The 13,153-nt window shown below is 38.9% G+C and overlaps 1 protein-coding gene across 1 annotated transcript in view; it reads right to left on the bottom strand.

Moving 5' to 3' along the window:
• LOC115223176 (fibroblast growth factor receptor 2-like) overlaps nucleotides 1-13,153 on the bottom strand; it is a 159,596-nt gene that overhangs the window by 76,294 nt on the left and 70,149 nt on the right. The window contains 1 exon segment of the mRNA XM_029793621.2: nucleotides 4,979-5,437. Coding sequence (XP_029649481.1) covers nucleotides 4,979-5,060 — 82 coding nt within the window. The 5' untranslated portion in view covers nucleotides 5,061-5,437.

The raw sequence follows: 13,153 nt of genomic DNA, 5'->3' as shown, positions 1-13,153 counted from the left end.
CTATTTCAGGGTGGGGTGTCATTAGAGGTGGATTCAGTGTGTTCTTTTCCCCCTCCTTCTGTACTTCCTACTTAATAAATGAATGAGTCAGAGCTGTAGTTTCAGGTGTAGATGAAAGGGGTAGGTACACTGTCACACCATCACCACCACCACCAACGCAGCCATCCTTTGCCACCCTTTTCTTTCAGCCTAACCCCTATTATCACTCTTCTTCACGTGACACCCTCTCCTTCATTACTTAGGTTCAGTGTGTGTGTGTGTGTGGGTGGGTGGATTTCTAGTTAAAAGGTGCCGGTTAGATGTCCGGCGGTTTTCTCAAGGCCTGGATTATTGGAGCGTGATGGTGGTGATGACGGTGGTGGTGAGTATGATGGCGTTTGTAGTTATGATGATGATGATGATGGTGAGGCTAATGATAATTATGTACACTTTACGTTGGATACTACCCAGGACACAAAGACGGACGAAATGCCGTTAAGCATTTTGTCCGGTGTGCTAACAATTCTGCTAAGTTCGTCCCCTTATGGCCAATAATAATAATGGTGATAAATCCTTTATTGGCCATAAGGGCCCAAGGTATTGAGGGCAATACAAGGACGAAATAAAAAGAAATAAGGTTTTTTTTTGCCACAAGAGCAAAAGATAAGAGACAAAACAACAAAAATAAATCAGGTTACAGACGTGACGGATGACAGAACCGCACTCCGCTTTAAGATAGAGGTCAGTACTAGCTGGGAACATAAACATTGAGGTGTTGGGTAATTTTAGTAAGTAAACCATCAATCAAAAGCCCTTCACTAATTTATGGGACCTTGTCACAAAGGGAAGGTTTTTGGCACCAAATGAAACCAAACCTGCTCCCCCTTTAAATATAAATGGAAGGAGGGGGGGGGCTTCATGGTGTCATGGAGAGAGAAAATGGAGGACTTGTTAATGTTTATATTATGATAACAAAACTGCATGGGCGGGTACTTTGATTAGCTCCTTGGATTTAGCACCACCAAGCGACCATGATACTTAATATTGGTTTCAAAGTTTGGCACAAAGCCAGAAATTTTGGGGAAGGGGACTAGTCGATTACCTCGATCCCAGTGTTCAACTGGTAGTTAATTTATCGATCCCGAACGGATGAAGGGCAACGTCGACCTCGGCGGAATTTGAACTCAGAACGTAACGGCAGACGAAATACCGCTACGCATTTCGCCCGGCGCGCTAACATTTTTGCCAGCTCGCCGCCTTCTTTAGTTTCTCTCTACCAAATCCACTCACGAAGCTTCGGTCGGCCTGGGGGCAATAGTAGAACAATCTTGGCCAAAGTGCAACGCTGTAGGACTGAACCCGAAACCATGTGGTTGAAAAGCAAACTTCTTACCACACAGCCGCACCTGCACATCATCAATACCGACCAGCATCACCCACCGCCACTGGCATTATCATTACCTCCACCACTACCACAGACAAAGCCTTTCCCACCATAACCATCACTACCGTCATCAATATCACCAACACCGCCTGCTGCCTCCTACACCATCACCACCACACCATAACAACCACTGCCACCGCCATCATCGTCACCATCAACATATTCACCGATCCCACCATCATCAATCACCAGCGCCGTCGCCTCGATCATTTATAATGAGCTTTATCAGCCTTAAGTGTGTGAAGCAGGAAGGACTTTGGAAAAACATATGAGGGGAAGTGACATATGAAGCTGGTGTTTAGGTTATCCAAAAAGAAATTTGTGGGTGGATGTTGTTATATGTATGGTTTCTGAGGATGGGGGTGCGGAGTTCGGGTGGGAACCGGGTGGGGAGCAACAAGGCGGAAATGGTGTGTGGAGTAAAGTAGTAAATGGTAAATCTCAAGAATGTAGGTTGACATGTTCTCATAAAGATGCTGTTTCTCATGTTGGGAGGATGCGTAACCAGCTGGATTTCTAATAATAATAATAATTACTACTACTACTACTACTACTACTACTACTACTACTACTACTACTACTACTACCACTACCACTATCATTATTATTATTATTATTATTATTATTAAGGTGGCGAGCTGGCAGAATCGTTAGCATGTTGGACGAAATGCTTAACGGCATTTCGTCCTTCGCTACGTTCTGAGTTCAAATTCCGCCGAGGTCGACTTTGCCTTTCATCCTTCGGAGTCGATATGAATTAAGTACCAGTTGAGTACTGAGGTCGATGTGATAAACTTACGCCTCCCCCACAATTCCAGGCCCTGTGACTATAAGTAGAAAGGATTCTACTTATAGTCACAGGTCGAGCAAATGGACCTCAGGACTTATTCTTAGGAAGCCTAGTACTTATTCTTAGGAAGCCTAGTACTTATTCTATCGGTCTCTTTTGCCGAACCGCTAAGTTACGGGGGCGTAAACACTCCAGCATTGGTTGTCAAGCGATGTTGGGGGACAAACACGACACACAAACATACACATACATATATATATACACATATATACGACGGGCTTCTTTCAGTTTCCATCTAACAAATCCATTCACAAAGCTTTGGTCGGCTCAAGGCTATAGTAGAAGACACTCGCCCAAGGTGCCACGCAGTGGGAATGAACCCGGAACCATGTGGTTGGTAAGCAAGCTACTTACCACACAGCCACTCCTGTGCCTTTGCTATTGTATGCTTTCACTGCATAACCGATTGCTGATATGTGTACTCCCCACTCCTACTGTATATGCCAAAGTTTCTTTATGTAGTAAGTGTGCGTGTATGTGCACACGCGTGTAGTACTATTTTCTGGATGCTCTAAATATGCATAAAGTCTTGAGGTTTTGACCATGTAATGGATTGTATATTTGAAACTGTAGTTCCTGTTCAAAAGAAGGAAAGCACTCATCGATCAGGTAACGAACCAATGACGAGTTCAACAGTGAACCAGTGATTGCTGCAATTGAAAAAAAAGGCCCCTTACACATTCACACACAAACTTATGCAAATTCCAACCCTAACCATTTCAAAGAAATGAAATAAGATGATTGGATGCAGGAACTGTTTGAACGCTGGAAGCAAACACATACGCACACACACAAACACAGCAATAGACAGATACAGATTGAGAGGGAGAGAAAGACAGGGTACATGTACATACAAGCATTAGAAGCTCACAAAGATAGATAGATAGATAGAGAGAGAGAGAGAGAGAGAGAGAGAGAGAGAGAGAGAAAGAGAAAGGGATATATTTCTTGGTTCGACTACCATCTGTGTAGCATCTCTTATATTCCTCCCCATGACTTTCATCTCTTATGTCCCTGCCATAAGGCTTCACTTCCACACACGCCAGCTTAATTTAATCCGTCCTTAGTCGAAAGACACCTATTGTAAATGTCCTGTTGTTTGTATTTGTATTTGTGTAACATTTCTCCGTTTTATTTTTCGTCCTTGTTTTCGTATGCATTCATTTGCTTTCTTCCAAGGAATCTAGTGCTCTTAGCTTAGATTTTCTTGGGGCCGGCCAGATTGGAGCAGTTTCGAGTGTAAGCGGCCGAAACTGCTAAGATAATCTGGTACTCGACTGAGGATAGGAAGCTCTGAATGACCCGTCCTTCTTTTTTCCTGTCCTTTTTTGTATCGTCTAACTGTCCAAATGTTGTGTTGTCGCCTATTATGTTTTTGTTTCATCGTTTTGTTTTCTGATATATATATATATTTCCAGGTGGTGCTATTGAGTTAGTCATGGCCTGGGCCAATGGCCGAAACCAATCTAAGTTGTATAGGGACAGAGAGAGAGAGAAAGAGAGGGGGGATGGAGAAAGAGACTTTACATGTATATACAAACATAACTAGAAGATCACAGAGAAAGAGAGAGAGACACACACACACACACATATTTCAGCAACGCCAGATAGGTGACACCGGAAGAGCTGTGCCTGAACGTCTCATATCATCAAAGACATATGATATAGTCCCAACTTAAGATTCAAATGTATTATCAACACCACACAGCTCGAATAATATTGGAAGTGGGGAGTGATGGGATAAAGGAAGAAACCCCACCCCCGTACATGTGCAATAAAAACATAATAAAAAAGTCTTAAAATACAAATAAAATTATATATTTAAATGAGCGATGAAGGACTCAAATAACTGTTGTTTTTCGATGGAGGTGGGGGGGGGAATAAACATGCAACGAAACGGGTGTAGTGGTGGTGGAGGTGTGTGGGGTGCGTAAGAAAGAATATTGTTTTTTATCTAATAGGAGCTTTTATTAAAAAAAAAAAAAACGAGACAGAAGGATATAAATTAGATAGAGATCAGAGGGGGGGGGGTAGTGGATAGATGTTTATGAGATAAAAAGAAATAATAGTAACAATAGTAGTAGTAGTAGTAATGATAAGGATAATAAAAAAATTCTTGTTTTGTTTCTCGAATATAATTGCAGGTGAAAGGGGCATTAAGAAATTCCTTCTGGGAAACAGGTAGACATACAGGTGTGCGTGAATGCATGTGTGTGTGTGTGTGTGTGAGTGGTAGGAGTTAAAGAACATTTTGGTTTGTTGTAAGGTGGATAGGTGAGAAAAAGAGGAAGGTATGTAAGTGTGTGCACATTATGTGAGTATGTATGTGTGGTGTGTGTCTATATATATATATATATATATTATACCTACACACACACACACACACATATATATATACATACATATATATATATATAATATATACATACATATATATATATATATATATATATATATAGAGAGAGAGAGAGAGAGAGAGAGAAAGAGAAAGAGAGAGTAGAAATGTGTTTGTCAGTGTGTGGTAGGAAGAGACAGGAGTATTAGGATGTAATAAGTAAGGTAGATAGATAAGGGAGAGAGAGAGAGAGAGAGAGAGAGAGAGAGAGAAAGACAGGTTAAGATACAGGTAGACACAAACCCAAGTTAGCAAGGTGAACAGTTGTGCATGTGCATTCATATGCGTGTATGTGTGCATTTCTACTCACCTCCTTCGTTTTCAGATCTTGAAACTTGGAAAAGAAGTACAATTAAGAGTACAAAGACTAGTTGGCTCTTCCAGTTTACCATGACTGAATATTGTCAGTCAAACGGTTTTTTTTTTTTAATAATTTTTCTTGGTAAGACGTCTCCCCCTTCCTTCACATTGTCTGCAATATAACAACCACCCTTCAACTCTTAATCCAATGGTGGTGTCCCTGGCGGCGGTGATACAGCAGTAGAAAAACCGCTTGTTATGTTAGGTATGTATTATACATATACATATATATATATGCATTCATACATACACACGTGCTATACATATATATATATATATGTTTGTATATCCTTTTGGAGGTTGGGGGTTGCTTTTTTTGGTATCCGCAGGTGAAGATTACGGCATTCCTACATACTGCACCACAAAGTTGTTTGTTGCATTATATGGTATCACATGAAACAGGGAATCCCTGCAAAAAATATAAAACAGAAATATTTGTAGAAAAATATTTAGATTTACACACATACAAAAGCACGAATATTATACATACAAAGACATACATAACATACGCAGTAAAGTAAAACAACATTCGTTTTATGGAAAATGGGGTTTGTATATCACATATTCATAATTGTAAAATGCACACAAATATAACATAGAAATGTAAAAGTGATTTCTAACTGGCTTTCATGCAAGAAAGGTGGTATGAAAGACATACAAAGACATGGAAATTAGATCAACCTCAGTACGCAGCTGGTACTTAATTTATCAACCCCGAAAGGATGAAAGGCAAAGTCGACCTCAGCAGAAAAGTTACTTGTCTTTGTATAGTCTCTGTTATGTCTAAGACTAATTCTACTGCATTGCAGTCCAACAATGGCTTAGTTGGCCAGAACTTTGAGGTCACTGTCAACAATATTCTTGTTTAAGAATAATAAATTTGCACTCTACAAAATTATAGCATACCACCATCATCATTGTTAAATGTTTGCATTCCATGCTGGCACGGGTTGGACGGTTTGACATGGAGCTAGTTAGCAGGGCACTGTCCAGACTACAACTGTCTGCTGTGGCATGATTTCTACAGCTGGATGCCCTTTCTAATGTCAACCACTTTAAAAGTGTGCTAGATCCTTTTTACGTGCCACCGGCACACCAGGTGGAGGCGCATGGCCTAGTGGTTAGAGCAGCGGACTCACGGTCGAGGGATTGTAGGTTCGAATCTCAGACTGGACGATGTGTGTGTTTATGAGTGAGACACCCAAGCTCCACGCAGCTCCGGCAGAAGGTAATGGCGAAACTTCTGCTGACTCTTTCGCCACAACTTTCTCTCACTCTTTCCTCCTGCATCTTGCAGCTCACCTGCGATGGACTGGCGTCCCATCCAGGTGGGGAACCTATACGCCAAGAAACCAGCCCTTATGAGCCAGGCATGGCTCGAGAAGGAACAAACAAAAAACAACCGGCACACCAGAGGGATCCATGAGTGATTTTAATGTAACTGAACATAAAAACAAATACTGAGAAATACCTAAAAAACACAAAAAAAAAAAAAAAAACTTTTATTTTTATTATTCATTGGTGTAAGTTACAAAGTGACTCAAGAGGCGAAAGATTTATGCACTGGCATTTATGAAACTGGGTTTAAAACAAACACGCATGCAGACACACACAATGAGAAATACGCAACAACGAATATAATGCATATACACGCAAAGATAAATATGGAGGCACACAAAGACACAAAAGGAGCAAAGTTATAAACATTTCACAAAAGGCAAGAATAGAAGAGAATTTAGATGACTAATAAGAGAAAAGGTAGCCGCTGTATATGTATATATATATATGCAGACACACACACACTCTTTCACCTGTGTTTGTTGTTGGTGTGTACTTGGCTGGAGGTGAAATATAAGTTAGTGTAAGACAATGAAAACAAATAGAGACAGGTGGGACACGGGCACCCCTAACACCACCCAAGCTACATAACTGTCACAGAAGCAATGTGTGTATTGCATATATATAATATATATATATATATATATATATATATATATAGATATATACACCACATGCATACATGCATGTACAGATGTAGTGCATATACATACACACATATGCAAATGCACCCGCATGCATCTACATACATTTATGAGTAAGCATTTATATGCATATAAACACATGTATATTTACATATACACGTGTGTGTGTGTTTATAAGATTACATACATTATAATACACATTCCCAGAGAGAGAGAGAGAGAGAGAGAGAGGGAGAGAGAGAGAGAGAGAACACAAGGGAGAGATGATGGACAGAAATAGGAGGGAAAGAGAAGAAATATTTTGCAAAGAAAATTAACAATGATGCCTAATTAAAATACTTAAGACAGTAGCATTAAACAAGGACCAAATGAATACAACAACAGAATTTCAGGAGGGAAGGATGGAGGGAGGAGTGATGGAATGATGGAGAGGGTGGGTGGGGACTGTGCAGTGGCAGTAGAGTGTGTGTGTGTGTGGTGTGTGTGTGTGTGTGTCTGTGAATGTACACAAGAGTTTAGGCCAAGTTTCCCTATCTTTTATCAAGGCAAATATTTGCATCATTTACAGGTCATCATTAATTAAAAAAAAAAAAAAATTTTTTAAACCAACCCAGCTAAGTGATGGTGGTGGTGGTGGCCGCCGCATGGTAGTAGTTATTTGACATTAATGGAACAGAAAGCTCAGGCATGGTAATAAACGAATACAAGCATGGCCAGGGGGTGAAGAAGTTCATTTTACAAACACATGCAGGGTTTTGCATTTAGTCCCACTGCATGGTACCTTGGGCAAGTGTCTTTTACCTCCATTATAGCCTGAGGCTGACAGAAACCATCTAAATGAATTTGGTAGGCAAAAACGGAGAAGAAACAGAGTATGTGTGTGTGTATATATATATATATATAATATATATATATATATATATATATATATATATATTATATATATTAATATATATATATATTATATATAATATATACATATATATACACATATATATATACATATATATACATATATATATCACACACATATATATATATGTATATATATAACATATGTATATATATACATATACACACATATACATACATATATATATATACATATGAACATATACATGCAGATATATATATACATATGAACATATACATGCATATATATATATACATATATATATATACATATATATATACATATATATATACATATACACATATACATATATATATATACATATATACATATACATATATATATATACATATACATATATATATATATATATATATATATACATACATTTATATATACTATATTTTAAATTTGGGTATCCACTTTGTAGCGTGGCATTTAAAGCCCATTCATTGTATTCAACTAGCTGATGTCAACAGCATGGATGTAAATGCCACTGGATTTAGTTCAGGAATTCCTTTGTGTCTGGAGGGTTTATAAAATATGAAAGAAAGAAAATGGAATTTACGAGGGTCTTTATTATTCACTACAATTGCTTCAACTCATTGTGCACCGTTACCTGGCAGGTGAGATGCTGTACAAACAGTTGTGGTGCATCAAAGGTGCAGATGTCTCTTGTCAGGTAACTTGTCAAAAGTTACCTTATTGTTTAATCTCCATTTTGCTTTTTTCTATTAGGTGGCACGTAATAAGCACCATCCAATCGTGGCCGTTTGCCAGCCTTGTCTGGCACGTAAAAAGCACCCACTATACTCATGGAATGGTTGGCATTAGGAAGGGCATCCAGTCGTAGAAACATTGCTAGATCAGACTGGGCCTGGTGCAGCCTTCTGGCTTCCCAGACCCCAGTTGGACGCTAAACGATGATGATGATGATGAATATATTTTGGTAGTTGTAGTTTGCTAGTAATCTACATGAAAAACTGGGTTATAAGGTAGAACACAAGAACGTTCTACATCTGGCTGTAGGAACTATACTAAGCAGACATTGGAACTTGGCCCATCCTTCTGGCCCATCAATTTGTGTTGAACTAGCCATCTCATGCCAGCAGGAGTAAAGGAAAGTTAAATGACGAGGGTGATGATAATGATGATGATATCCACACTGATGATTGTAAATGTATGCCTTTATCATTTTGACATCACATGCTAATTGTAAACAGATGTAAATGTTGTGCAAGCAGGCTCATTTGTTTGCACTCTTCCATGAAAACATGTCTGGTGTTGGAAGGAAAAGAGTGGAAGAAATCAGGGGAGTCAACGGCCATCCGATATTGTGCAAGGGAAGAAAAGGAGATGGTTACTTGTATGTAGGAGGCTTAACTGAATGAAAGGAAGTTACAAGGGTGAGAGGACTACCCAGGGACAAATCACTGGAACAGAGGTCCCGCGAACTACATTTTTGCATTCAGCGATCAGAAGGATGAATGGTACAATGAAACCAACCACCAGGGTTTGCTGTGGAAGTTAATTACAGTGTGAATCCAGGCTGTCTGGTATTGGTTGATCAACCATATTTGAAGGATGATAATGAGAGGAAAAATATTACCTTGCTTGGGAATAAGTGAGGGTTGGCAACAGAAAGAGCATCTGGCCGTAAAAACAATCTGTTTCAATGAATTTCGTTTGACCATTGCAAAAACAGAAAAGGGGACATGATGATGAAATGATGATGGCAATATATCTATAACCATCAATAGTTTTACATCACATATGCATCCTGACATAGGATGATGGGCAGTTTTTCTCATATATTCTTTTATTTGTTTCAGTCATTTGACTGTGGCCATGCTGGAGCACCGCCTTTAGTCGAGCAAATTGACCCCAGGACTTATTCTTTGCAAGCCTAGTAATTATTCTATTGGGTTTTTTTTTTTGCCGAACCACTAAGTTACAGGGATGAAAGCACACCAACATCGGATGTCAAGCGATGTTGGGGGGACAAACATAGACACACACACATATATACACGACAGGCTTCTTTGAGTTTCCATCTACCAAATCCACTCACAAGGCTTTGGTTGACCCGAGGCTATAGTAGAAGACACTTGACCATAGTACAACACAGTAGGACTGAAACTTGAACCACGTGGTTGGTAAGCAAGCTTCTTACCACACAGCCGCTCCTGCGCCTATATGTTAAAGTAAATGTACACATATACTTTAAATATATCTGTGTGTGCAGTCTTACCCCAACCCAACTGTGCTCAAGAAATTTTGCTTTGCAATCGTGCAGTTTTGAGTTCCAGCTCATTGCATGGTACAGCAAGTGCCTTCAGGTTGACCAATAAATATCATTTGAGTGGAATTTGGTAGATGGAAACATAGAAGACTCACACACACACACATTTACTTGCCAAGTCTGGAGGTAATAGTTGTAACTCTTGCCCTTCACAGTACCTCTCATACCAATGAAACTGGTGCCAATAATGTTCCTCTTGAACCATTATAAGCTGAGACCTGCAAAGAAGGTATTCCAGAGGGCTGGTGTCCACACACACACACATGCATTGAATTAAGCCCTGGAGGTTGATCTAATTAACTAAAAACATATTGGAAGCAGTTTGGCACAGACAATAACTGAGATCTGTAAAAGAATGTGTATGTGGATAGGGAGGGGTGGAGGAAGTCAAATGCGAATGTTTAAATTAATAAGACTGGATTCAAAAGCCATTGTTTACCATCATGGGGGATCGTGGACCACAAGATTGGCAAAGTGTTCTGAAGAAGACAGTTTCGTTTAATGGTTGCACTAGTATAAACAAACGGTGTCTTTTATTGTATTGTAAGTAGGCAAATACATACTGCTGTGAATGGCAGAACACTGTTCCTTCCCCTTCCCCCACCCAATCCAAACCCACACACACACAGGGGTACATTCACATTATCAATAACATATACATACAAGCACAATTACATACATACATCCATATATATATATATATAATATACATACATACATACATACATATATATAATATATATTATATATATATTATATATATATATATATATAATATATATACTCACACACAAACACTTGCAGAATCAGACACACACACACCACACACACACACACACATATATATATATATATATATATATAAAGATATATACACACACATATACATATATACACATACACATATATAAAGATATATACATATGTATATACACACACACACAGATATATATAATTTTATCAATTAACCAACAATAGACAATGAATATTGTATCACAGAGACTGTGTCACTGATGCCAAGGTCTATTCTGTGTTGTCTGTAAAGAAATAACTATTAGAAAAACATGTCCAGTCAAAAATGAGGTGAAGTGTGAGGCTGAGACATTGTCTTTTAAGATCTTTATAACAATGGATTTGGAAAGCAAACAGAACCATTTCTGTAGCACAAAGCAATTTGTAAGATTTCCTTTATGTTAGCCTTTCTCTCTCACTTGGCAAATTACGATGATAATAATAATCCTTTCTATTACAAGCACAAGACCTGAAATTTGGAGGGAGAGGACTAGTGGATTGCATCGACCCCAGTAGTCAACTGGTACTTATCTTATTGACCCTGAAAGGATGAAAGGCAAAATCAACCTCAGCGGAATTCGAACTCAGAACACGAGGCATTAAATTTTTGGCGAGGAGGCCAGTCGATTAGATCGACCCCCAGTATGCAACTGGTACTTAATTTATCAACCTCAAATGGATGAAAGGCGAAGTCGACCTTGGTGGAATTTGAACTCACTATGTAAAGACAGATGAAATACTGCCAAGTATTTCACCTGGCGTGCTAACGTTTCTGCCAGCTCACTGCCTTGGAATCATTTAATATTATGACCATCATCATGATCATTAGTATTGTACCACCTCCACCAACACCACCAGTTATTCTGTTATTAAAATAAACAACAGATTTATTATGCATGTCCATGAACAAACCCTGTAATTAGCTGCAAAAATGTGTGATAAACATACACATACACTGTGTATGTATGTATGTATGTATGTATGTGTGTGTGTGTGTGTGCATGCATGTGTGTGATATATGGTGCATATTGTTGCTGATGATAAAAACCCCCACTAAAAATCCATACTGTTGAGTTTTATTTTAAACCTGCCTGAATGATTAAAACCCCTTATCAGATGTCTCTTACAGCTCTTATCTGTTACAGTTATTAATTGCTGTGTACACACAGACTGGTATCACATTTCCACACACACACAAAGATTCCTTCTCTTACACCTCTTTTCAACAGCACCATAAGAAATGGGGGGGGGTGCTAAAAGGGGAGAGAAAGAAATAAAGAGTATCATCAACAGGTTTTTCAAGGGTTTAAACACTAAAATTATGAAAGAAGGGCAGAGTGGGAAGGGGGGGGGGGCGACGAACATTAAAGGGGGAAGGGGCAATCAGGGTTAGATCTTTATAGATTAAAACATAACTAAAATAAATAAACAACTGGCATGGCTGTGTGGTAAGAAGTTTGCTTACCAACCACATAGTCTCAGGGTTCAGTCCCACTGCGTGACACCATGGGCAAGTGTCTTCTACTATAGCCTTGGGCCAACCAAAGCCTTGTGAGTGGATTTAGTAGACAGAAACTGAAAGAAGCCCATTGTATATATATATATATGGTTGATGTCATTGACTTACCCCAACTCCTGAAGTTGCTGGCATTGTACTAAAAAGTGAAATTATCATTATCATTATTATTATCATTATTATTATTATTGAGTGTGAAAGCAACACATGTTTTCAAAGTGACAGCGAGATACAAATATACAAAGCTCACCCATCTGATAAGAATACATCAGGCACATGCATCACAACCGAATGTGCATGACATAGTGATCTCATATCAAGATAAACAGTATGACGTACCAGTTAAGACAATCTTTTGCACTTCTTGCATGGATGGTAAAACAGGGATCATTCTTAAAGAATTTTCAGTTACTTTTCTGATCATTCCAAGTGCTCCTACAATCAATAGTATTGTAACCGGCTTATTATTACTGAGTGAGAGAGCAGCGCATGCCACCAAAGTGACAGTGGGGTACAAATATGCGAAGCCCAATATACCCATCATGATTACCCACAAGTGTAGGTGCATGACATGGTGATCCCATATCAAGATAAACAGTACATGACCTTGCAGGTGGGGC

The sequence above is a fragment of the Octopus sinensis genome, linkage group LG22 (assembly GCF_006345805.1).
Source record: "Octopus sinensis linkage group LG22, ASM634580v1, whole genome shotgun sequence".
Classification (NCBI taxonomy): Eukaryota; Metazoa; Mollusca; class Cephalopoda; order Octopoda; family Octopodidae; genus Octopus; species Octopus sinensis.
Note: the sequence above shows the minus strand (reverse complement) of the source record. Positions and strands in the feature narration are given on the sequence as shown.